This window comes from Phyllobates terribilis, unplaced genomic scaffold, assembly GCF_046119375.1.
Source record: "Phyllobates terribilis strain yellow unplaced genomic scaffold, ASM4611937v1 Scaffold_5__5_contigs__length_657084704, whole genome shotgun sequence".
NCBI classification, from domain to species: Eukaryota; Metazoa; Chordata; class Amphibia; order Anura; family Dendrobatidae; genus Phyllobates; species Phyllobates terribilis.
Genome location: NW_027362765.1, coordinates 96,858,925 through 96,884,327, shown reverse-complemented (window position 1 = coordinate 96,884,327; position 25,403 = coordinate 96,858,925). Strand labels below are relative to the sequence as shown.

General features: G+C 46.4%; 1 protein-coding gene across 2 annotated transcripts in view; it reads right to left on the bottom strand.

Annotated features, from left to right (window-relative positions):
* Window positions 1-424: 424 nt before the first annotated feature.
* Window positions 425-25,403, bottom strand: part of SLC38A10 (solute carrier family 38 member 10) — a 34,729-nt gene continuing 9,750 nt past the window's right edge. Inside the window, exons 7-17 of one of the 2 annotated variants that reach the window (XM_073682574.1) lie at window positions 25,042-25,144; window positions 24,060-24,242; window positions 22,458-22,569; window positions 21,142-21,248; window positions 17,995-18,148; window positions 6,940-7,107; window positions 6,232-6,684; window positions 5,322-5,411; window positions 3,576-3,599; window positions 1,704-1,853; window positions 425-1,454 (exon numbers count right to left, since the gene is read on the bottom strand). In XM_073682574.1, coding sequence (XP_073538675.1) covers window positions 466-1,454; window positions 1,704-1,853; window positions 3,576-3,599; window positions 5,322-5,411; window positions 6,232-6,684; window positions 6,940-7,107; window positions 17,995-18,148; window positions 21,142-21,248; window positions 22,458-22,569; window positions 24,060-24,242; window positions 25,042-25,144 — 2,533 coding nt within the window. In that variant the 3' untranslated portion in view covers window positions 425-465. The remainder of the gene's footprint in view (window positions 1,455-1,703; window positions 1,854-3,575; window positions 3,600-5,321; window positions 5,412-6,231; window positions 6,685-6,939; window positions 7,108-17,994; window positions 18,149-21,141; window positions 21,249-22,457; window positions 22,570-24,059; window positions 24,243-25,041; window positions 25,145-25,403) is intronic. The other variant, XM_073682575.1, reaches the window with a different exon arrangement.

Below are 25,403 nucleotides of genomic sequence, written 5' to 3'. Positions count from 1 at the left end.
CCTCAGCCTGCAGCGAACGCTTCCACTGACCGACAAGCAGAAATCATGAGGCCCTGTTTAATATATGGAGTAAGAAGGACAAAAGGTTGAAACACGGCACAGGCAGACACAAAGGTAAAGGCACAAGGTTAGGAAGTGATCGCCTCATCCTGGAAAATACAAGTCAGTTCTGGAGGCGTCACTCCACAGGTGACAATGTCCTGACGGATAAGATCACGACTGGAATGAACAGAAGGTAGGACACTGGTCACATCCAGTCACCGGAGAGCCATGCTGCTTCTGTTCATGTGCTTTTCTCAAGATGCGACCTGTGGAGTAATAATACCTGAGACGTACAATATTGGTTGAGTTTGCAGCATAATTACCAGTTCTGACCACCATTACATTCACCACCCCTTCTTGTAAAAGTCCCATCACAACCAAGTTCCCGGTGAACCGCGCCTAATGTGGAGCCACCTTCCATCATCATCTTTTTTTCTCTTGTTCTGCGACCTGCTTGATCTGCCGGCTGTACACCGCTTGCAGACCAGCCTCAGCCGCTGCGGCGTTAAGATGAGTCTCCATAGCGGCATGAAGGTCGTTAATTCTTGGGTTGGGAGCGTGGTTGAACCCTATTATATGAGTTCCATCTTTCTCCATATATTCTTCATCCCCGAGGTCTCTCTTCTTTCTTCTAAGTTCCAAGTCGTCTTGTAGTTTCAGGTCCCTGTTCTGCTTCCCTTGTTCGTTTTCTGGTGCAGCACCATCTTCTGGACCAGCTCCTAGTTTGGTCTCCCCAACATGGTGCATGTACTCTCCTGGTCTGGCCACTTCTTTTTCCAGGTTGACGTTTTGGCCTTGATTCTGTAGGTCCTGATGCGAATGCTGAATTTGTTCAGGTCCATCCCCTGGTCCGACTTGAAGTTGTCCCTTCTGCTGGTCTAAGGGGTCGGCTCCTGTTTTTACGACTTTCTCCATAGGAGGAGGATGTTCCTTCATCTTGACTTCCTTGTCGGGAGAGGCCAGCACAACACTGTTCTCCTTAGCTTTCAATACCTCCACTTGGTCTCGGTCTTGCGCATGAACCTGGTCGTGGATCTTCGGCACTTCCTTCTCTTGCTGTGCGGGTTTCTGTACTTTGAATTTCTCCAGAGATTGCTTTACGACTGGCACAGCCACCTGATCCAGGACATGGCCTTCATTCTTCTGCTGCTCAACTTTCTGACGGACCAGGTTATCATCACTTTTTTTAACCTCAGGCTTTTGGGCCTTCACAGCGATATCCAGACCATTACCCTTCAGTTCAGGTTTTTCAGGTACTGGGTTGGCAACTTTATCTGCCTCCTTTTTAGGTGCTTCTGGTTGTACATCTACTGGTGGCACCTTCTTCATGTCTAAGTCTTCGTCTGCTTCTCCAGTCTTAACATCCTCCACGTTCTTCGAATGGTCCATGGCTCGTCCTTCTGGTTTGTCACCTAGAACAAAAATTCAGTTACAGTAATTAGTACAAAAAATGAACAATTATTTCACCCCAATTCTTCCTTTGAGTAAAAATGCTTATATTATAGCAGCTTCCACCCAGAGGAGAGAACTCAGGACTAATGTCCTGGGTCCCTACCTTTTCTTAAACGTATTGTTCTAGACAATGGATAAGATTGGATGCTGCACTGGTGAGCGATTATCTGTACATAGCAATGACCTGCTTGCCCTTGGATGCGTCTCACCTTGCTGCTCCTGGTGAATCTCCATGTGCTGCTCCTTGATCACCTCCAGCAGCTTTTCCTGCTGGTCCAGAAGTCTCTTCTGCTGCACCTGCTGCTCCTTGATGACCTGTAGCAGGATGGCGTGGTCCAACATCTCCGCTTTACCTGCATCTGTAATCCGAACACAGAACATTCGAAAATGGAAGGTAAAACAATACGAGGCGAATATCTGTCTGGTATTGTGTCAGGAGGTTATAGGGCTTCAGACAAGAAAAGCCATCACCAGACCTCTGCAGATCCAGAGCAGAATCACAATCCTGCTAAATAACAGATCTACGCTGAGCAGGCCTGCTCCAGCATGCCCCCTTGCCGCGCCCTGCTCAACCAATTGGCCAGACATGTCACTACACCCCAACTTCTGATTAGCCATTACCTAATGATACTTCAAGCATGCCTCCCCCAGGCACTCCACACGGCTGAGCGTGCCCGCCACTCCACAACGGGCGAGCGTGGCCCCCCCCCCCGCCACAACGGGCGGGCGTGCCCCCCACCACCACTCCACAACGGCAAGCTTGGCCCCCCTCCCCCAGCCACTCCACAACGGGCGAGCGTGCCCCCCCCCGCCACAACGGGCGAGCGTGGCCCCCCCCACACACCACAACGGGCGAGCGTGGCCCCCCCCACACACCACAACGGGCGAGCGTGGCCCCCCCCACACACCACAACGGGCGAGCGTGGCCCCCCCCGCCACTCCACAACGGGCGAGCGTGGCCCCCCCCCGCCACTCCACAACGGGCGAGCGTGGCCCCCCCCCGCCACTCCACAACGGGCGAGCGTGGCCCACCCCCGCCACTCCACAACGGGCGAGCGTGGCCCCCCCCCCGCCACAACGGGCTAGCGTGGCCCCCCCCCGCCACAACGGGCGAGCGTGGGCCCCCCCCCGCCACAACGGGCGAGCGTGGGCCCCCCCCCGCCACAACGGGCGAGCGTGGCCCCCCCCCGCCACAACGGGCGAGCGTGGCCCCCCCCCCGCCACAACGGGCGAGCGTGCCCCCGCCACAACGGGCGAGCGTGCCCCCCCCCGCCACAACGGGCGAGCGTGGCCCCCCCCCGCCACAACGGGCGAGCGTGGCCCCCCCCGCCAACGGGCGAGCGTGGGCCCCCCCCCGCCACAACGGGCGAGCGTGGGCCCCCCCCCGCCACAACGGGCGAGCGTGGGCCCCCCCCGCCACAACGGGCGAGCGTGGGCCCCCCCCCCGCCACAACGGGCGAGCGTGGCCCCCCCCCCGCCACAACGGGCGAGCGTGGCCCCCCCCCCGCCACAACGGGCGAGCGTGGCCCCCCCCCCGCCACAACGGGCGAGCGTGGCCCCCCCCCCGCCACAACGGGCAAGCGTGGCCCCCCCCCCGCCACAACGGGCAAGCGTGGCCCCCCCCGCCACAACGGGCAAGCGTGGCCCCCCCTCACCCCCAGCCTCTCTACAACGGCTGAGCGTGACAGTCCTCCCCATAACGGCCGGGCATGCCCCCCCAGCCACTCCACAACGGCTCAGCGTGCCCCTGTGCGAGTGGTGGAACTCCCATCCGTCAGTAGGTGTAGTACATACAAGAATATGCCATAACTTACTATGGTCGTACGTGAGAGAAAGAGAAGAGAAAACTTTGAGTAAAGCATTAAATTTTGTTTCTTAATATTAAAATGCCCATGTTAAAAGGATCCGAGGGTGAAAGAGAAAATCTACAGTAACACAAACCACAAGGGGATTTGAACAATAAATCATAGGCACAAGAACATGAAGTCACGGAGATTAGTCCTAGAAGAGGTCAACTATATATACTAGGAAGAAGGATCGCGCGGCCCTACGCTACACATGTATCGCGCGGCCATGCTTACGTTCTGCTAGCCTCCTCAGATCAGCTGTGAGGGATCCAGGAGAGCAAGGAGGAAAGAGACAGAGAAAAGGCATCAAAGCAAGGAAGAAGCAAATCTAAGCTCATTCAGATTAATATTCTTGTACATAGGGGGCAGTATTATAGTAGTTGTATTATTGTACATAGGGGAGTATTATAGTAGTTATATTCTTGTACATAGAGGCAGTATTATAGTAGTTATATTCTTGTACATAGGAGCAGTATTATAGTAGTTATATTCTTGTACACAGGGGGCAGTATTATAGTAGTTATATTCTTGTACATAGGGAGCAGTATTATAGTAGTTATATTCTTGTACATAGGGAGCAGTATTATAGTAGTTATATTCTTGTACATAGGGAGCAGTATTATAGTAGTTATATTCTTGTACATAGGAGCAGTATTATAGTAGTTATATTCTTGTACATAGGGGGCAGTATTATAGTAGTTGTATTATTGTACATATGGGGCAGTATTATAGTAGTTATATTCTTGTACATGGGGCAGTATTATAGTAGTTATATTCTTGTACATAGCGGGCAGAATTATAGTACTTAGGGAGCAGTATTATAGTAGTTATAACTACTATAATACTGCTCCCTATGTACAAGAATATAACTACTATAATACTGCTCCCTATGTACAAGAATATAACTACTATAATACTGCTCCTATGTACAAGAATATAACTACTATAATACTGAGAAAGAAATCCAGCGCTATAAGTCCATAAAATATCCATTCTTCATTTATTTCATAGCTTCAAATAGTATAAAATCCATTAAGTCACAGTCCAGACATTAAAAACATACGCGTTTTGACGCAATGCAGTCAGTCCCCACTCACCAGATCCGGCCACTAGATGGGAACAGCTGTGCAGAGAAACCTGGCAGGGGATTAACCCCTTACAGACTGAAAACACACATTACATCAACTATGCATTTCTCTATTCATAATGGTAAATGAGATCCTGCTTGATATTGATACCATGTGGTGCCCTAGTGTTCAGCTGGTAGATCCACCAGGTTTCGCGGCTTATTAGTTTTCTTGGATCTACCAGCTGAACACTAGGGCACCACATGGTATCAATATCAAGCAGGATCTCATTTACCATTATGAATAGAGAAATGCATAGTTGATGTAATGTGTGTTTTCAGTCTGTAAGGGGTTAATCCCCTGCCAGGTTTCTCTGCACAGCTGTTCCCATCTAGTGGCCGGATCTGGTGAGTGGGGACTGACTGCATTGCGTCAAAACGCGTATGTTTTTAATGTCTGGACTGTGACTTAATGGATTTTATACTATTTGAAGCTATGAAATAAATGAAGAATGGATTTTTTATGGACTTATAGCGCTGGACTTATTTCTTTCTAAGTTCTGAAAACTTGCCACACAGCAGGATCCGTGCGCTCCAGGAGGTGGTGAGTAGAAATTAACTTTTTTGTATACTATAATACTGCTCCTATGTACAAGAATATAATATTCAGGAGTGTAGAAGAGCTGAGTGCCAGTCACTTAGGAAGCTGTAATAATTGCGTCAGCAACTTTGCCTTTTTAATAGTTTGACAAAAAAAGTAAAACTCGGGGAGTAAAAGAATGAACTTGACTTTGGAATGTCATGACAGTGGCCAGAGAAGAACTGTGTGACCAGGAGTCATACTCGGCAATGCGGAAACATTCTCACAGGGCTGAATGTTTCATGGCAGTGTAAACGTAGAGAAAAGCACCAACCTTCTTGGTTTTCCACAGCCTTCATGTCGACATTTCTCACATCACGCTGCTCCGGTCCGGTGTCACCAGCTGCCTGCTCTTTCTTCTCATCTGGAAAGGCAGTGAAAAGGTCACAATCAGAGCAGCCGGCTCTTCTCCATGCACATCTAATCTTATTAAAGGGAGCAGAATGTGCAGCGAGGGAGGAAACCGGGCAGACCGTCATGATATAGAGCTCCCCCTACTGAAGAAAAAGCGCAAATGCATTTCCTTTTAACCCCTTTCCAGACAATTTTCTTTTTTGCGCTTTTGTTTTCTACTCTCCTTGTAAGATCCTTAACTTTGTTTTCTTTTTATGTTTGGAGTTGTCATTTTACCATATAATGTACTGAAAAACAGGAAAAAATTGCAAGTTAAAAAAAAAGCAATTCCACCAATTTTTGGGGGGAGATTTTGTTTTTACTGGGCTCTTTGTGCAGTAAAAAAATCACCTGGCAATATAATCCTTTAGATCAGTACAATTAAGCAATATAAAACTATAACTCTGGTTATTGCACAAGTGGTGAAAAAAAATCCAAATCCCTGAAATTTATGGGGGAAAAAAAATACATTGGTTTGTGTCGCTATTTTCTGACTTACTATTCCAATGATGTTGCTGTGTGAAGACTTGTTTTTTGCAGGGTGACCTGACATATTTATTGGTACCATTATGGGGTAGATACAAGGATGGGATCACTTCTTAATGCATTGCCTTTTTTAGGGAGATGCAGTGACCAAAAAATCTGAAGTTTTGATCTTTTCTTCTCTAGACTGGACTTTCGCAGATGGGGAAATAAATATATATATGTTTTATTTTTTTTTTCTTAAAAAAAAAAAAGTTAAGTTCTTTATTTTTCAAAAGGTGGAAAATGAGGACAACAGCACTTCTTACCTTCTCTGAGCTGCTTCTCAAGGACTTTCTCGGCCAAGGCAAGATCGATTTTTGGTGGCTCTCCTGCTACAATTTCTAGGTTCTTGAGGTCATCAGCGTCGTCGGCTTTCTTTGCTGGCTGCTGATCTCTGTCCGCTGGCTGGACACCCAGATCATCTTTTACAGGGTCCCTCTCTGGTTCCTTATTAGGTAAGCCCTCCTGCTGTGGGGGCTGCTGGGGGACCGCGGCGTGGTCTTTCTCCACCATTTCTACTGGAGGCTGCTCTTTTAATTCAGGATTACCTTCTTTATTTGCAGTCTGTTTTCCATCCTTTGGAGCGACGGCTACCTCGGCATCCAGCAGGTTCTTCTGCTGAGACTCCTCCTGGTCCTTCTGTTCATCTACAGGGACTTCATCTCGTGGGACAGGAGGTTCATGCCTATGTGCTTCACCAACTGGGACGGCAATGCCAGCTAACCGAGAGAAGATGATGAGACAATGATCAGGGTGACACCACTGATGTGTCCCTACCTGGTCACACACTCACAGGACACATTAAAAAGGGAAATGGTTACTGTCTATATATACACACACATTTCCTGGAGGAATAACAGGGGAACCGCACTATAAAAAGTGAAAAGATGCCCTTATTTAATGGGGTGAATACAAGTATTTACTAAAAACCGACCTGTCAGGAGAGCAGAGGAGTCTCCTTGTATGAATGGTACCTTGGTCAGGTCTGTCCAGTTGTACTTCTTGCTGTTTCCTTTTTCCTTCCTCCTTTTGTGGAACATCAATAGGTCCTTTAATCTGAGGCTGCTCCACCTCTACCTGCTTTGGAGGAAGCTTAGGTTTGTCTCGGTCATCTGCTGCTTCTTCTACAATTGGTTTTGGAACTGCAGACACGAGAAAGGGACATTTTTTGTGATTCCAGCTGTGAATGCAGCAGAAGAGTGAGTGCAGCTCTGGAGTATAATACAGGATGTAACTCAGGATCAGTACAGGATAAGTAATGTAATGTATGTACACAGTGACTGCACCAGCAGAATAGTGAGTGCAGCTCTGGAGTATAATACAGGATGTAACTCAGGATCAGTACAGGATAAGTAATGTAATGTATGTACACAGTGACTGCACCAGCAGAATAGTGAGTGCAGCTCTGGAGTATAATACAGGATGTAACTCAGGATCAGTATAGGATAAGGAATATAATGTATGTACACAGTGACTGCACCAGCAGAATAGTGAGTGCAGCTCTGGAGTATAATACAGGATGTAACTCAGGATCAGTACAGGATAAGTAATGTAATGTATGTACACAGTGACTGCACCAGCAGAATAGTGAGTGCAGCTCTGGGGTATAATACAGGATGTAACTCAGGATCAGTACAGGATAAGTAATGTAATGTATGTACACAGTGACTCCACCAGCAGAATAGTGAGTGCAGCTCTGGAGTATAAAACAGGAAATAACTCAGGATCAGTACAGGATAAGTAATGTAATGTATGTACACAGTGACTCCACCAGCAGAATAGTGAGTGCAGCTCTGGAGTATAATACAGGATGTAACTCAGGATCAGTACAGGATAAGTAATGTAATGTATGCACATAGTGACTCCACCAGCAGAATAGTGAGTGCAGCTCTGCAGTATAATACAGGATGTAACTCAGGATCAGTGCAGGATAAGTAATGTAATGTATGCACATAGTGACTCCACCAGCAGAATAGTGAGTGCAGCTCTGCAGTATAATACAGAATGTAACTCAGGATGAGTACAGGATAAGTAATGTAATGTATGTACACAGTGATTGCACCAGCAGAATAGTGAGTGCAGCTCTGGAGTATAATACAGGATGTAACTCAGGATCAGTACAGGATAAGTAATGTAATGTATGTACACAGTGACTGCACCTGCAGAATAGTGAGTGCAGCTCTGGAGTATAATACAGGATGTAACTCAGGATCAGTACAGGATCAGTAATGTAATGTATGTACACAGTGACTGCACCAGCAGAATAGTGAGTGCAGCTCTGGGGTATAATACAGGATGTAACTCAGGATCAGTACAGGATAAGTAATGTAATGTATGTACACAGTGACTCCACCAGCAGAATAGTGAGTGCAGCTCTGGAGTATAATACAGGATGTAACTCAGGATCAGTACAGGATAAGTAATGTAATGTATGTACACAGTGACTGCACCAGCAGAATAGTGAGTGCAGCTCTGGGGTATAATACAGGATGTAACTCAGGATCAGTACAGGATAAGTAATGTAATGTATGTACACAGTGACTGCACCTGCAGAACAGTGAGTGCAGCTCTGGAGTATTATACAGGATGTAACTCAGGGTCAGTACAGGATCAGTAATGTATGTACACAGTGACTGCACCAGCAGAATAGTGAGTGCAGCTCTGGAGTATAATACAGGATGTAACTCAGGATCAGTACAGGATAAGTAATGTAATGTATGTACACAGTGACTGCACCTGCAGAATAGTGAGTGCAGCTCTGGAGTATAATACAGGATGTAACTCAGGATCAGTGCAGGATAAGTAATGTAATGTATGTACACAGTGACTGCACCTGCAGAATAGTGAGTGCAGCTCTGGAGTATAATACAGGATGTAACTCAGGATCAGTACAGGATAAGTAATGTAATGTATGTACACAGTGACTGCACCAGCAGAATAGTGAGTGCAGCTCTGGAGTATTATACAGGATGTAACTCAGGGTCAGTACAGGATCAGTAATGTATGTACACAGTGACTGCACCAGCAGAATAGTGAGTGCAGCTCTGGAGTATAATACAGGATGTAACTCAGATCAGTACAGGATAAATAATGTAATGTATGTACACAGTGACTACACCAGCAGAATAGTGAGTGCAGCTCTGGAGTATAATACAGGAGGTAACTCAGGATCAGTACAGGATAAGTAATGTAATGTATGTACACAGTGACTGCACCAGCAGAATAGTGAGTGCAGCTCTGGAGTATAATACAGGATGTAACTCAGGATCAGTACAGGATAAGTAATGTAATGTATGTACACAGTGACTGCACCAGCAGAATAGTGAGTGCAGCTCTGGAGTATAATACAGGATGTAACTCAGGATCAGTACAGGATAAGTAATGTAATGTATGTACACAGTGACTGCACCTGCAGAATAGTGAGTGCAGCTCTGGAGTATAATACAGGATGTAACTCAGGATCAGTACAGGATAAGTAATGTAATGTATGTACACAGTGACTGCACCAGCAGAATAGTGAGTGCAGCTCTGGAGTATAATACAGGATGTAACTCAGGATCAGTACAGGATAAGTAATGTAATGTATGTACACAGTGACTGCACCTGCAGAATAGTGAGTGCAGCTCTGGAGTATTATACAGGATGTAACTCAGGGTCAGTACAGGATCAGTAATGTAATGTATGTACACAGTGACTGCACCAGCAGAATAGTGAGTGCAGCTCTGGAGTATTATACAGAATGTAACTCAGGATCAGTACAGGATAAGTAATGTAATGTATGTACACAGTGACTGCACCAGCAGAATAGTGAGTGCAGCTCTGGAGTATTATACAGGATGTAACTCAGGGTCAGTACAGGATCAGTAATGTATGTACACAGTGACTGCACCAGCAGAATAGTAAGTGCAGCTCTGGAGTATAATACAGGATAAGTAATGTAATGTATGTACACAGTGACTCCACCAGCAGAATAGTGAGTGCAGCTCTGGAGTATAATACAGGATGTAACTCAGGATCAGTACAGGATAAGTAATGTAATGTATGTACACAGTGACTGCACCAGCAGAATAATGAGTGCAGCTCTGGAGTATAATACAGGATGTAACTCAGGATCAGTACAGGATAAGTAATGTAATGTATGTACACAGTGACTGCACCAGCAGAATAGTGAGTGCAGCTCTGGAGTATAATACAGGATGTAACTCAGGATCAGTACAGGATAAGTAATGTAATGTATGTACACAGTGACTCCACCAGCAGAATAGTGAGTGCAGCTCTGGAGTATAATACAGGATGCAACTCAGGATCAGTACAGGATAAGTAATGTAATGTATGTACACAGTGACTGCACCAGCAGAATAGTGAGTGCAGCTCTGGAGTATAATACAGGATGTAACTCAGGATCAGTACAGGATAAGTAATGTAATGTATGTACACAGTGACTGCACCAGCAGAATAGTGAGTGCAGCTCTGGGGTATAATACAGGATGTAACTCAGGATTAGTACAGGATAAGTAATGTATGTACACAGTGACTGCACCAGCAGAATAGTGAGTGCAGCTCTGGAGTATAATACAGGATAAGTAATGTAATGTATGTACACAGTGACTCCACCAGCAGAATAGTGAGTGCAGCTCTGGAGTATAATACAGGATGTAACTCAGGATCAGTACAGGATAAGTAATGTAATGTATGTACACAGTGACTGCACCAGCAGAATAATGAGTGCAGCTCTGGAGTATAATACAGGATGTAACTCAGGATCAGTACAGGATAAGTAATGTAATGTATGTACACAGTGACTGCACCAGCAGAATAGTGAGTGCAGCTCTGGAGTATAATACAGGATGTAACTCAGGATCAGTACAGGATAAGTAATGTAATGTATGTACACAGTGACTGTACCAGCAGAATAGTGAGTGCAGCTCTGGAGTATAATACAGGATAAGTAATGTAATGTATGTACACAGTGACTCCACCAGCAGAATAGTGAGTGCAGCTCTGGAGTATAATACAGGATGTAACTCAGGATCAGTACAGGATAAGTAATGTAATGTATGTACACAGTGACTGCACCAGCAGAATAGTGAGTGCAGCTCTGGAGTATAATACAGGATGTAACTCAGGATCAGTACAGGATAAGTAATGTAATGTATGTACACAGTGACTGCAACAGCGGAATAGAGCAAGGGAAATCAATGATTTTGCCCCCAAAATCATAAAGTGATGGCAGATCCTATCAATCTGCTGTGTCTACAGAGAAGGTATTCTATATACAGTACAACAATGTCGGCGTTGCTTTCACAGTGTCAGAGGGTACAAGGACATTTTCTATTAAAGCAACACTCTAGCGTTTGTTTTTTTCAGCCCTCGAGTGATGTTTCTAATGTAAGCCCCTTGCCCCCGGTCATATACTCACCCTCCTGCGTCTTCACCTTTTTTCAGCGCAGCTCCGGTCCCACAGCACCCTCTTGTGACCGCAACTTCTGACTGGCCGGAAGTCATAAGCTCTCAATGCAAGTCTATTAAAGTCAGAATGAGGCTAGAACGAGACTCCCATAGACTTGTATTGAGTTGTGACCTCCGACTCGCACCATGAAACACTGGAGCGATCCGGCAAGTCACAAACTTCCAGAGACCAGCGAAAGTGGAAATAAAAGAAGGTTAAGACAGCGGCAGGCAAGTATCAGACTAAGTACAGGGACCTTAGATTGATAGCACCACTCCAGCGGTAAAATAAAAACAACTAAACGCTGGAGTGGTGCTTTAACAAATAGTAACACAAGTTATCAATTTATTCCTTAATTTCCAGGAATAATACCTGATGTATAGCTCAATATGCGCATATACATATATATGTACAGTATATGTCACACTTACATGTTTCAGATCACATAATAAATTTAAATATTAGATAAAGATAACAGAAGTAAACACAGAATTCAGTTTTTAATTGAAGGTCTTTATTATTAGGGGAAAAAGAAATCCAAATCTACAGGGCCCTGTGTGAAAAAGTGATTGCCCCCCAAACCTAATAACTGGTTGGGCCACCTTTAGAAGCAAAAACTACAATCAAGAGTTTGCGATAACCAGCAATGAGTCTTTTACAACGCTCTGGAGGAATTTTGGCCACTCATCTGTGCAAAATTGTTGTACTTCAGCCACATTGGAGGGTTTCAGAGCATGAACAGCTTTTTTTAAGGTCATATGCCACAGCATCTCAATCGGATTAAGGTCAGGACTTAAACTAGGCCACTCCAAAGTCTTAATTTTGTTTTTCTTAAACCATTCAGAGGTGGACTTGCTGGTGTGTTTTGGATCATTGTCCAGCTGCATAACCCAAATGCACTTCAGCTTGAGGTCACGAACAAATGGCCGTACATTTTCTTCAGGATGTTTTAGTAGACAGCAGAATTCATGGTTCCACAGCAAGTCTTCCAGGTCCTGAAGCAGCAAAACAGCCCCAGACCATCACACTACCACCACCATATTTTACAGTTAGTATGATGTTCCTTTTCTGAAATGCTGTGTTACTTCTGTGCCAGATGTAATGGGACATACACCTTCCAAAAAGTTCAACTTTTGTCTTGTCAGTCAACAAAGTATTCTCCCAAAAGTCTTGGCGATCATCAAGATGTTTTCTGGCGAAACTAAGACGAGCCTTTATGTTCATTTTGCTCAGCAGTGGTTCTCGTCTTGGAACTCTGCCATGAATGCCATTTTTGCCCAGTCTCTTTCTTATGGTGGAGTCATGAACACGGACCTTATGAGGCAAGTGAGGCCTGCAGTTGTTTGCATATTGTTGTGGGGTCTTTTGGGACCTCTTGGATGAGTCTTCGCTGCGCTCTTGGGGTAATTTTGGTCGGCCGGCCACTACTGGGAACGTTCCCCACTGTCCCATGTTTTCACCATTTGTGGATAATGGCTCTCACTGTGGTTTGCTGGAGTCCCAAAGCTTTAGAAATGGCTTTATAACCTTTTCCAAACTGATAGATCTCAATTACTTTGCTTCTCATTTGTTCCTGAATGTCTTTGGATCGCAGCATGATGTCTAGCTTTTGAGGATCTTTTAGTCTACTTCACTTTGTCAGGCAGGTCCTATTTAAGTGATCTCTTAATTGAGAACAGGTGTGGCAGTAATCAGGCCTGGGTGTGACTAGGGAAATTTAACTCAGCTTTCCAAAGATGTGATAAATCACAGTTAATTTATGTTTTAAGGGGGGGAGGGGCAATCACTTTTTCACACAGGGCCCTGTAGGTTTGGATTTCTTTTCCCCTTAATAAAGACCTCCATTTAAAAACTGTATTTTGTGTTTACTTGTGATATCTTTGCCTAATATTTACATTTTTTTGTGACAAACATGAAAAAGAATAAGAAATCAGGAAGGGGGCAAACACTTTTTCATACCACTATAATATCTATATACACACACACACACACACACACACACACACACACACACACACACACACACACACACACACACGGTCAAAATTGTTGGTACCCCTCGTTTAATGAAAGAAAAACCAACAATGGTCACAGAAATAACTTGAATCTGACAAAAGCAATAATGAATTAAAAATCTATGAAAATGAACAAATGAAAGTCAGACATTGCTTTTCAACCCTGCTTCCACAGAAATGTAAAAAAAATTAAACTCATGAAATAGGCCTGGACAGAAATGATGGTACCCCTGAAAATAATGTGACAAAAGGGACATGTTAAATCAAGTTGTGTCCACTAATTAGCATCACAGGTGTCTACAATCTTGTAATCAGTCAGTGGGCCTGTATATAGGGCTACAGATACTTACTGTGCTGTTTGGTGACATGGTGTGTACCACACTCAACATGGACCAGAGGAAGCAAAGGAAAGAGTTGTCTCAGGAGATTAGAAAGAAAATTATAGATAAGCATGTTAAAGGTAAAGGTTATAAGACCATCTCCAAGCAGCTTGATGTTCCCGTGACTACAGGTGCACATATTATTCAGAAATGGGACTGTAGCCAACCTCCCTGGACTTGGCCACCGGAGGAAAATTGATGACAAATCAAAGAGACGGATAATACAAATGGTAACAAAAGAGCCCAGGAAAACTTCTAAAGAGATTAAAGCTCAAGGAACATCAATGTCAGATCGCACCATCCGTCGTTGTTTGATCCAAAGTGGACTTCATGGGAGATGACCAAGGAGAACACCATTGTTGAAAAAAAAAAAAATCATAAAAAAGCCAGCCTGGAATTTGCCAAACTACATGTTGACAAGTCACAAAGCTTCTGGGAGAATGTCCTATGGACAATTGAGACAAAAATGGAAGTTTTTGGCAAGGCACATCAGCTCTATGTTCACAGATGGAAAAATGAAGCATATCAAGAGAAGAACACTGTCCCTACTGTGAAACATGGAGGAGGCTCTGTTATGTTCTGGGGCTGCTTTGCTGCATCTGGCACAGGGTGTCTTGAATCTGAGCAGGGTACAATGAAATCTCAAGACTATCAAGGGATTCTAGAGAGAAATGTGCTGCCCAGTGTCAGAAAGCTTGGTCTCAGTCGCAGGTCATGGGTCTTGCAACAGGATAATGACCCAAAACACACAGCTAAAAACACCCAAGAATGGCTAAAAGGAAAACATTGGACTATTCTGAAGTGGCCTTCTATGAGCCCTGATCTAAATCCTATTGAGCATCTTTGGAAAGAGCTGAAACATGCCGTCTGGAAAAGGCAACCTTCAAACACGAGACAAGTGGAGCAGTTTGCTCATGAGGAGTGGGCCAAAATACCTGTCGAGAGGTGCAGAAGTCTCATTGACAGTTACAGGAATCGTTTGATTGCAGTGATTGCCTCAAAAGATTGTTCAACAAAATATTAAAGTTAAAAGTACCATTATTTCTGTCCAGGCCTATTTCATGTGTTTAATTTTTTTTAATTCTGTGGAAGCAGGGTTGAAAAGCAATGTCTGACTTTCATTTGTTCATTTTCATAGATTTTTAATTTATTATTACTTTTGTCAGATTCGAGTCATTTCTGCGACCATTGTGGGTTTTTCTTTCATTAAACAATCATGACCACGTGTGTATATGTGTACAGGTGCATTTCACTAAATTAGAATATCATCAAAAAGTTTATTTATTTTAGTTCTTCAATACAAAAAGTGAAACTCATTATATAGAGTCATTACAAACAGAGTGATCTATTTCAAGTGTTTATTTCTGTTAATGTTGATGATTATGGCTTATAGCCAATGAAAACACAAAAGTCATTATCTCAGTAAATTAGAATACCTTATAACAACAGCTTGAAAAATGTTTATAAAATCAGAAATGTTGTCCTACTGAAATGTATGTTCAGTAAATGCGCTCAATAATTGGTCGGGGCTCCTTTTGCATCACTTACTGCATCAATGCGGCGTGGCATGGAGGCGATCAGCCTGTGGCACTGCTGAGGTGTTATGGAAGCCCAGGTTGCTTTGATAGCAGCCTTCAGCTCGTCCGCATTGTAGGGTCTGGTGTCCTCATCTTCCTCTTGACAATACCCCATAGATTCTCTATGGGATTAAGGTCAGGCGAGTTTGCTGGCCAATCAAGCACAGTGATACTGTTGTTTGTAAACCAGGTATTGGTACTTTTGGCAGTGTGGACAGGTGCCAAGTCCTCCATGAAATTTCCACCTCCAATAAGCTTGTCGGTAGAGGGAAGCACAAAGTACTCTAAAATTTCCTGGTAGATGGCTGCGCTGACTTTGGTCTTGATAAAACACAGTGGACCTACACCAGCAGATGACATGGCTCCTCAAACCATCACTGATTGTGGAAACTTCACACTAGACCTCAAGCAGCTTGGATTGTGGCCTCTCCACTCTTCCTCTAGACCAGTGTTTCCCAAACCCCATCCTCACAGCCCCCCACATGTCATGTTTTCAGGATCTCCTTAGTATTGCACAGGTGAGAGAATTCCTGATGCCTTGATGATACTTCAATCACCTGTGTAATACTAAGGAGATCCTGAAAACATGACCTGTGGGGGGCCGTGAGGATGGGGTTTGGGAAACACTGCCCTAGACTCTGGGACCTTGATTTCCAAATTAAAATTGGAACTCTGGGCCCTTGTAGAGTGTGTCAATGACTGCCTTCTGGACATCTGTCAAGTCAGCAGTCTTCCCCATGATTGTGGAGCCTACTGAAACAGACTAAGGGACCTTTTTAAACACTTAGGAAGCCTTTGCAGGAGTTTTTGTTAATTATTTTAATTTACTGAGAGAATGACTTTTGTGTTTTCATTGGCTGTAAGCCATAATCATCAACATTAACAGAAATAAACACTTGAAATAGATCACTCTGCTTGTAATGACTCTATATAATATATGAGTTTCACTTTTTGTATTGAAGAACTGAAATAAATTAACTTTTTGATGATATTCTAATTTTGTGAGATGCACTTGTATATCCTATAATTGGAAAATGGGGATTCCTTATTAGGAAAGGAATCACTAATCGTTTGGTCTGCATTGATTTGATATATTAATTATTCGTCAGCCTCAGATAAACTATAGGGGGTAAACAGGACACCAGTGATTTTCCCTGGGATTATTTGAGGATATCCAGGTAGCCACTCTGACCTCCGTTTCCTCACTGTATTCTGCACAATCTCAGGAAGCAGCTGGAAAGCCCTGATCATAAACACTGATCTGAAAGCAGAAGAATCCCCAGAGCTCCTTACATCAATGCCGTGTCCTTGTGTCCTGCTCTAGTCGCACACGAACCACGGTATAGATCAGATCGGGATATTTTAAGACCTGTGGACACAAACAATGAAACGACGTCCCCTTCCCATGGCGATCGCCTGACAACCCGACATAAACAGGCAATGTGTGCAAGACATAAACATGTATAATGCATTCTGTAAGATCACATAATAAAACCTGTCAGAGTTTGGGGATTGCCTTGTAGTTTAAAGGGGCTGAAGGCCTCCGCATACAATAGGATATTACTGACTCTTTGCACCCCATCCCCCCGTGGTTTATCCAAGAACAGCACCATACATACAGCTGTGGTATATGGTACATGAAACACTACCATATACCCTAGACCACCAGGGAATATGAACCCCCACCGTATTCCCTAGAACATTTAGAAATAAAATATGAACCCCATCAGGGAATATGAGCCCTCACCACATACCCGAAGACCACCAGAGAATCAAATATAGACCCCAAACACATCCTAGAATTCCAGAGAGTATGAACCCCTATCATGTAGCTTAAGATCTCCAGGGTGAATCACTACCATATACCCTAGACCACCAGGTAATGAATAAAATATGAACACCAATCATATACCCCAAGAGCATTGCAGAATAAAATATCAACTCATAGGATTATACTCTAGTCCACCAGGGAATAAAAACATGAACCCTCTGCATATACCCTATACACCAGGGAACATGAAGCACTACCATATACCCTCGACCGCTAGGGAATAAAATACTAATCCCAATCATATTCTCTAAGACCATGGCGGGATTTAATATAAACTCCCACTCTTTACCCCAGACCACCAGGGAATAAAACATGAACCCCAACCATATGCAATAGGACCATCGGGGAAATATGAACCCCCACCATATACCCTAGAGCACTTTGGAATAAAATAAAATGAGCCTTTACCATTTATCCTAGACCACCGTGGAATAAGAACTTCCCTAGACCACCAGGTAATAAAATATGAACCCTACCATTTACCCTACATCACTGTTCAATATTAACCCTTCTTCTACCCAATAGCACCAGAAAACAAGTTATATACCTATTCTTCCATCCTAGGCCTCAAGACCTAAAGACATTAAACCTTTCACTGCCCTAGACCACCAGGGAAGTGTCAGTATGTTTTTTTGTGGTTGTCTAGGTCATGATTTATATATTTCAGGTTTTTTCATACATGTAAAGTGTCACAAAGATAGCTGAATGGGGCCAGGAGCGACCGTCAAAGCAAATAGGGCAACACATAATCTAAGACGTACCCTCGGGTAACCTCACCTGATATTTTGGGAATGGTCTCCTCCAGCTCTGCTTCTTTAAACCCTTCTCTTCCCTGCAGATCGGATTTGACTTGTATGGACGGCTCCCCCGGGACGGTCAAAGTTGCATAAGTGCTGATCACGAGAATCACCAGGCCGACTCCAAAGATAAACTGTAAAGGAAAAACAGAATGTGAGACATGGCGCCATCCGCAGGCCGCAGGATGCATAGTCGAATATGTCACCCTGATTCACTAATCTGCGTGTTTTTGGAGCCTGGGGCCCATATGAATTTACATGGCTGACCTGACGCCAAAGGAAGCAGCTACTCACCTCACCATCATGTATGCATCCCAGCCCTGAAGGGTTAACCCTCGCCTATAGCTTTTCCTTAGGGATGCCTATTCTTGCCACGTGTTAAGTTGGTCCGCTCTGCTATGGTGTAATCTGGCCCCAGCGCTATTAGTGCCCTGACCTAAATTTCCAAAGACTGCGGCTGTGGTTTTCCCTTTACCCTGTTCAGCTGCAAATGGGATGTGGAGGTAAAATAAGGTCACTGGGGCACATAGGAACTTCAGCCGGCGCCTGCTGGGAGTTGTGGTGCAAGACTGCAGACTTAGCTGAGCCGCTGCCATAAGTTTCACAGGAGGCAAAAGGCATAGGAAAGTAATAAGGCAGAAAGCTACTTAAAGGGGTTTATTCAGCATTGGATGGTGCATCTGACGGCCGCGGGCCACATCTCATGCACGATGCCTGTCAAGTGGCCGATGGACGCCAGTTTTTACTTTTCCATCAGCAGAGTACAGGCAGCCGTTTAGGAGATACGATTTCGGGAAGTGCTATTTGTGCAATTGCCCCACAGACGGACAGGATCATTTCCATTTCAACCACGATGAATCGATCATGCTAGCAATGGACTGACTAAACTATTTATATAGATTGTTTTTAGAAATGTTCCCCGTGATCAGTGGATTGCAGACTACCCGACATGCAAGGGTTGTTTCCCTGCAGCGCCACCGCGGGGCAATATGAAGTATTTCATGATGCCCCTTGAAATGAATAGACTGCCCTTGTAATGGACAGACTTGTCATGTCCTCCACCGAGAGATGCTGCCATCTGATCTTGATGAGAAGCCAAAAAGGGGCAACATCACCCCCCACTATTAAAGGAAGCATCTGGCTTAGCATTTCGGGGTATATGAATAGTGCGTTTCTATTCTTTAGGACCCTTATCTATTGGCCAGAGTGGAGAGAGGAACTGTCCTGTATTACACACATATGTCAGCTGTAATACCGCCATTTACTATGTGGTGGCGCTGCAGGAAAAGGGAACATTTACTATTAGGATTCCCCATAGCTGCAGCTGATCACTGGGGGTCCCAGCAAGGAGACACTTTGTGATAAGCTTATTAACAAGACCTCCATCTAACGTAGAATTGTCCAAAGCTGACAATCCCTTTAATGACTGCTTTTCACATTGCAGGGTTCCTCATCAGGATTTAGACCAGGATCCTGTTGTTGTCGGCCTTCGGGGGTCACTAATGCTGTCAGCTGGAAATGAGGTCTACTGAAAAGGAAAAGGACAATCGCAAGTTCTCATCTCCTCACAGTCCTGATAATTTGCCCTTTTCAACTTCCGCTTGCCTGCGTGGGTGCTCTGCCTCTTAACTAAGCCAGTCAGAGCCGAGGGCTTCCTGAATGCCGTAATTAACTACTTGTTGGCAGAATTATAAGGCGTTGGCGGTAACATCTGTACTGCACGGGGTCTGGGGCGCTGAGCGAGCTCACAGGACGCCGCGCGGGGTCTGGGGCGCTGAGCGAGCTCACAGGACGCCGCGCGGGGTCTGGGGCGCTGAGCGAGCTCACAGGACGCCGCGCGGGGTCTGGGGCGCTGAGCGAGCTCACAGGACGCCGCGCGGGGTCTGGGGCGCTGAGCGAGCTCACAGGACGCCGCGCGGGGTCTGGGGCGCTGAGCGAGCTCACAGGACGCCGCGCGGGGTCTGGGGCGCTGAGCGAGCTCACAGGACGCCGCGCGGGGTCTGGGGCGCTGAGCGAGCTCACAGGACGCCGCGCGGGGTCTGGGGCGCTGCGCGAGCTCACAGGACGCCGCGCGGGGTCTGGGGCGCAGCGCGAGCTCACAGGACGCCGCGCGGGGTCTGGGGCGCAGCGCGAGCTCACAGGACGCCGCGCGGGGTCTGGGGCGCAGCGCGAGCTCACAGGACGCCGCGCGGGGTCTGGGGCGCAGCGCGAGCTCACAGGACGCCGCGCGGGGTCTGGGGCGCAGCGCGAGCTCACAGGACGCCGCGCGGGGTCTGGGGCGCAGCGCGAGCTCACAGGACGCCGCGCGGGGTCTGGGGCGCAGCGCGAGCTCACAGGACGCCGCGCGGGGTCTGGGGCGCAGCGCGAGCTCACAGGACGCCGCGCGGGGTCTGGGGCGCAGCGCGAGCTCACAGGACGCCGCGCGGGGTCTGGGGCGCAGCGCGAGCTCACAGGACGCCGCGCGGGGTCTGGGGCGCAGCGCGAGCTCACAGGACGCCGCGCGGGGTCTGGGGCGCAGCGCGAGCTCACAGGACGCCGCGCGGGGTCTGGGGCGCAGCGCGAGCTCACAGGACGCCGCGCGGGGTCTGGGGCGCAGCGCGAGCTCACAGGACGCCGCGCGGGGTCTGGGGCGCAGCGCGAGCTCACAGGACGCCGCGCGGGGTCTGGGGCGCAGCGCGAGCTCACAGGACGCCGCGCGGGGTCTGGGGCGCTGCGCGAGCTCACAGGACGCCGCGCGGGGTCTGGGGCGCTGCGCGAGCTCACAGGACGCCGCGCGGGGTCTGGGGCGCTGAGCGAGCTCACAGGACGCCGCGCGGGGTCTGGGGCGCTGAGCGAGCTCACAGGACGCCGCGCGGGGTCTGGGGCGCTGAGCGAGCTCACAGGACGCCGCGCGGGGTCTGGGGCGCTGAGCGAGCTCACAGGACGCCGCGCGGGGTCTGGGGCGCTGAGCGAGCTCACAGGACGCCGCGCGGGATCTGGGGCGCTGAGCGAGCTCACAGGACGCCACGCGGGGTCTGGGGCGCTGAGCAAGCTCACAGGACACCGCGCGGGGTCTGGGGCGCTGCGAGAGCTCACAGTCTTATTGGCTGTAGGTACACAATCTCCTATCTGCTCCCGGGGCACAGACCTGGGATATGAGGCCGTTCTTGTGGATCTTCTTATAGATGATGGCGGGGCAGATGAAGCAGATCAGGCTCCCCATTGTGGCTCCAGTCAGTCCGAGGATGGTCTCCACTGAAAGTGAAGGAGCGGGGTCATTGTGCATACACAGATATATTACGCATGTAGAGACAGAAGTATTAGATCCTTTTGAACAGCAGACTCGGTGGGGCGGAAGCAGCAGTGCCTCATAAATGCAGTGGTATTATGGTGTAAGCAAGTCATCACATATGCACTGGATAGGTGACCGCTGTGAGAACCCCACAGATTGCCATAAAGAGGGGGAGGGATTGTGTCAAACGATGGATCGAATTGGCTAATCGCCCCCTGTCTTTTAGCAATCGCGGTTTTTAGACCCGCTCCACCCGTCCCCACTGACATCAATGACTCTGGGTATTTTTCTTATACCTAAGTTGGGCCAAAGTTGACACATCCTGACTATCCAAGTCTGTCCAGCCAAGTAATGTTTGTGCCAGGCGCGTGTTGTAACCTCACAGTTCAGATTCCCTGAGCGCTGGCACCGGCAGGAGTACGCTCATGCTCTCACCCCTGTGCACAGTGTAGAAAGAGATGTGGACACACTAGATAATTTACTTAAACTTTGCAGCCATTCTTTGGTGCAATACCTGGAAGATCCTCCTAGGGGGCACCATTTATTACTGAGCCAACTCATCTTTGGCTGTAAAAACTAACTTTAAACAGTTCGAGGTGCAAATGAAGTCCATCGTGCCGTAAGGTCTGTTGTCATATGCTTTTGCATCAGTAAGACAGCGGCGTTAAGGACGTAATGTCAGCTGGTGTATGCATGATACCTGCCGATCGTGAGCCCCTGCTGGCAGACATCTGACAAGGTATCATCCTCAATACCTCCCGGGGAGAAAGTGAGTGGCCCCTGAGAACACTTAAGGGCTGAAATTTAGGACCACTTCTTACAAATGAGCCGGCCATACACATTAGGTCATAGTCGGCTGACCCGGCCGAATCGGGAAGGACCGACCAACCATATAATATGGATGAGGGCAGAGAGACTCTTCCCCTGTGACAGGATAAAGAAAGATCAAAAAGCTGGATTTCAATTTCGTTCTTATGAAAAATAATCTAATGTCAGAGGTGTCTTGCGGCTGCTGACTACCCGATGCCCATTAGTGCTTGTGTATGGGAGCAACGGCTGCCCTGACGAGATTAAGACCCCCGAGATTAAGACCCCCTATTTGTCAAGAAGGCTAAACATATGGCCGCTTCATCACCATACCGACTCTTAGTTACAAGGGACAGGGGACTTACCATTTGGTATCAGAATTCCACCCATCATGGTACCAAACACGACGACCAGGGTCAAGACTTTGAATCGTAATGGGGGCATATATCCTCCAGCAGCAAAGGTGCCATCTTTTTGCTGTAGGGTGAAAAAAAAAAAAAAAAAAACACGTTTGAGCAGCAGACACATTACCGATAATGGCTGATAGCAGGGAACAATAGCTTGCCCGTCTCTTTTAGACTAGGGCTGCACTGAATGTGGTGACATTTTGCAGATAAAGAAGTATAAATCTGCAGTGATCACAGGGAATCTGATCGTGGGATGACCTTCGGCGTCTAGGCCGAGTTGATCCAGCGCCTCTCACTTCTGTATCGGGAGGCGCCGCAGTTGTGGCATCCATCGCACGATACCTGGCAAGTGGCTGCGGACGCAAGCTCAGCAGTGAGTCTCATGGCAGAATGTGAAGGGGACAGAAGCTGGATGGCCACCTTGAACACTTTCAGGACAGGGCAATTTTTTTTTTTTCTGCTTTCTTTTTTTCCCCTCCTCTACTTCCAAAAAAAACATAACTTTTGTATGGTTTCTGTAGCCATAGCTGTATGAAGGCATGTTTTTTGTGGAACGAGTTCTATTTTACATTTTACCATATCATATAATAAATAACGGGGAAAAAAAATCTAAATGTGGTGAAAAACATGCAATTCAGATATTGTTTTTTGGGTTTTCTATGCAGTAAAAATTACTGAACCGTGCTCCTTCAGGTCAGTATGATTACGGCGATATACAAAATAGTAAAAATCACATGCAAAAAATAACAGATCAAAGTGACGTATCAATAGGGACATAAGGTGCAGAGAACAGGGTACTGTGACATCCCATAATGACAAAGGAACCAGAAGATCACCTCCTGAGAAAGCCCTTGTGCAGTTAGGCGAAACGTGCGTTGAGGCCACTGCTATTTGTGTGACGCCCCACGCTGTCCTTAGGACCCCCTTCTCAGGTGAGCACTTTTGAACTTCCACTGGATCAAATATTGTGGACCTGATCCAGGGGGGTATTATAGCTGTTACTATCATCATAAAACATATACACCATTGACCTTTTTTCACCAGAGAGGATTTGATTCAGGTTCCTTTGTCATCATGGGATGTCACAGTACCCGGTTCTCTGCACCTTATGTCCCTATTGATACGTCACTTTGATCTATTACTTTTTGTATGTGATTTTTACTATTTTGTACCAATAAAATCGGTTTTATGCCATGCTACTCAAGTATTCTCCAGTTTCATACTACTTTTTGAGTAGGCATACTGCGTTGGGGTCGGGCATTTGGGACCTGTTTTTCAATGAGAGTTTATTATAATGTGGGCCACTGTTTTTTCATAGAGTGAAAATGGCAGTCTCCTGTGAAGCTCAGCATATAGTTGAGCTCTAAAGGAGGAAAAACATGGTGGCGATGGGGTGGGGTGGTCTTCAGCAGGCCCCCAGCTGTCATCGCGATACATTGGCAGCCCGCAGTCTTGAAGTCCATAAAATTGGCGGCCAATTAGCATCAGCATATGGGGCTCAGAAGCTAGGCGGGGGTCCTAGAAATGCTGGGTACATCTTGGGATGTCTCTTGTACTCACTTGCTGCTCGAACAACAATGTGTTCAGGGCTTGTCTGCAAGGCAGGATCATCATAGGAAACCCGACAGCTACGGACATCATGAATCCCACCCGGATCATCTCCGTCACCAGGTTTGAGGGAAAGTTCACAAGTACATTACCGGCAATGGTTTCCGTAAAACTGACATAGCCAAAGAAACCAACCTGTGAACGGGAGCAGAGGGCATTAATATGTGGATGGGAAGAAGAAAAAGTCCATTTATCTCTCAGTCTGAAGTATAAATCCAGCATTTCATGTAGATCTTGCAGTATCACGATATTTACTAAAGGGGGTGCTGTTGTCATTTCAGAAACGCATGAAAATTATGTCCTGGTAAATGGTGACATCAGTGAGAAGATGTTTGCCCATTTGTTAATGATCACTAGAGCAAATATGCCACTGCACGGGAAGCCCATAAATTTAAGGAGTTCCATAGGATACCCTAGATAACAGCCAGTAATGAAGGTGGGGACACCCCTGATGATCGGTCACTAGGAGAGCGTGCAGTGATCACGTACTGCCATTTATTTGAATGGGTGCCATATAATATTATATTTTCCCTGTAGTGCAGCCTGAGAGCAGTGACAGCTCTCAGAAAAGTAGTCCCTTGGCTAAACCTGCCAAACTCTCATTCAGTTGACATCATTCCTGCTCCTTTGTCTATATATGCACTCCATTTACCTCCTCCTGGGTTGTGAGTACTGGAGGAGAGGTCCTTATAGGTCGGCCCATATAAGGTATTCTCTGATGACATCACAGGGATCACATCTAAGGGCTTCCCCACCTAGTGTCTCCCTTTGTATGCTGTGACATGTCATTTTCCTTCATCTGGACATAGCTACAGCTAAAAGCAGCACTGATGAAAGGCTATACCTCATGTGCATGTGTGCTGTGCTGAGGAGTATGGCTGACATGGCAGCACCATCGTAGGCCTGCACATCACTCCGCACTACATGATCTTACCAGGACGTAGAAGCCAGTCACCACATTCAAAGACAAGGCAAAGATAGAGCTCATGGTCTTGACAGCGGGCTCGTCCAGGCTGTCGTATGTTGGAAGGACTTGTCTACAGGAAACAAATAGGAGGCGATTAGTTAAAGTTTCCCAAAAAATTTTACACTGGACTTTCCATATTAATGCCAAAAGCTATATAAACTATATATCCCATAAAAGTAATATCTAGTGTAAGAGGAGATCGATCTATTTCCTTATCTTGGCTGGTGTACTTTACCAACGAGATTGATCAATATACCTAGTCTATTAGTCTATGGGTAAGATAAATAGACAACGTCCTGATCCTTTCGTCTGATTCCAGATTTATGGGA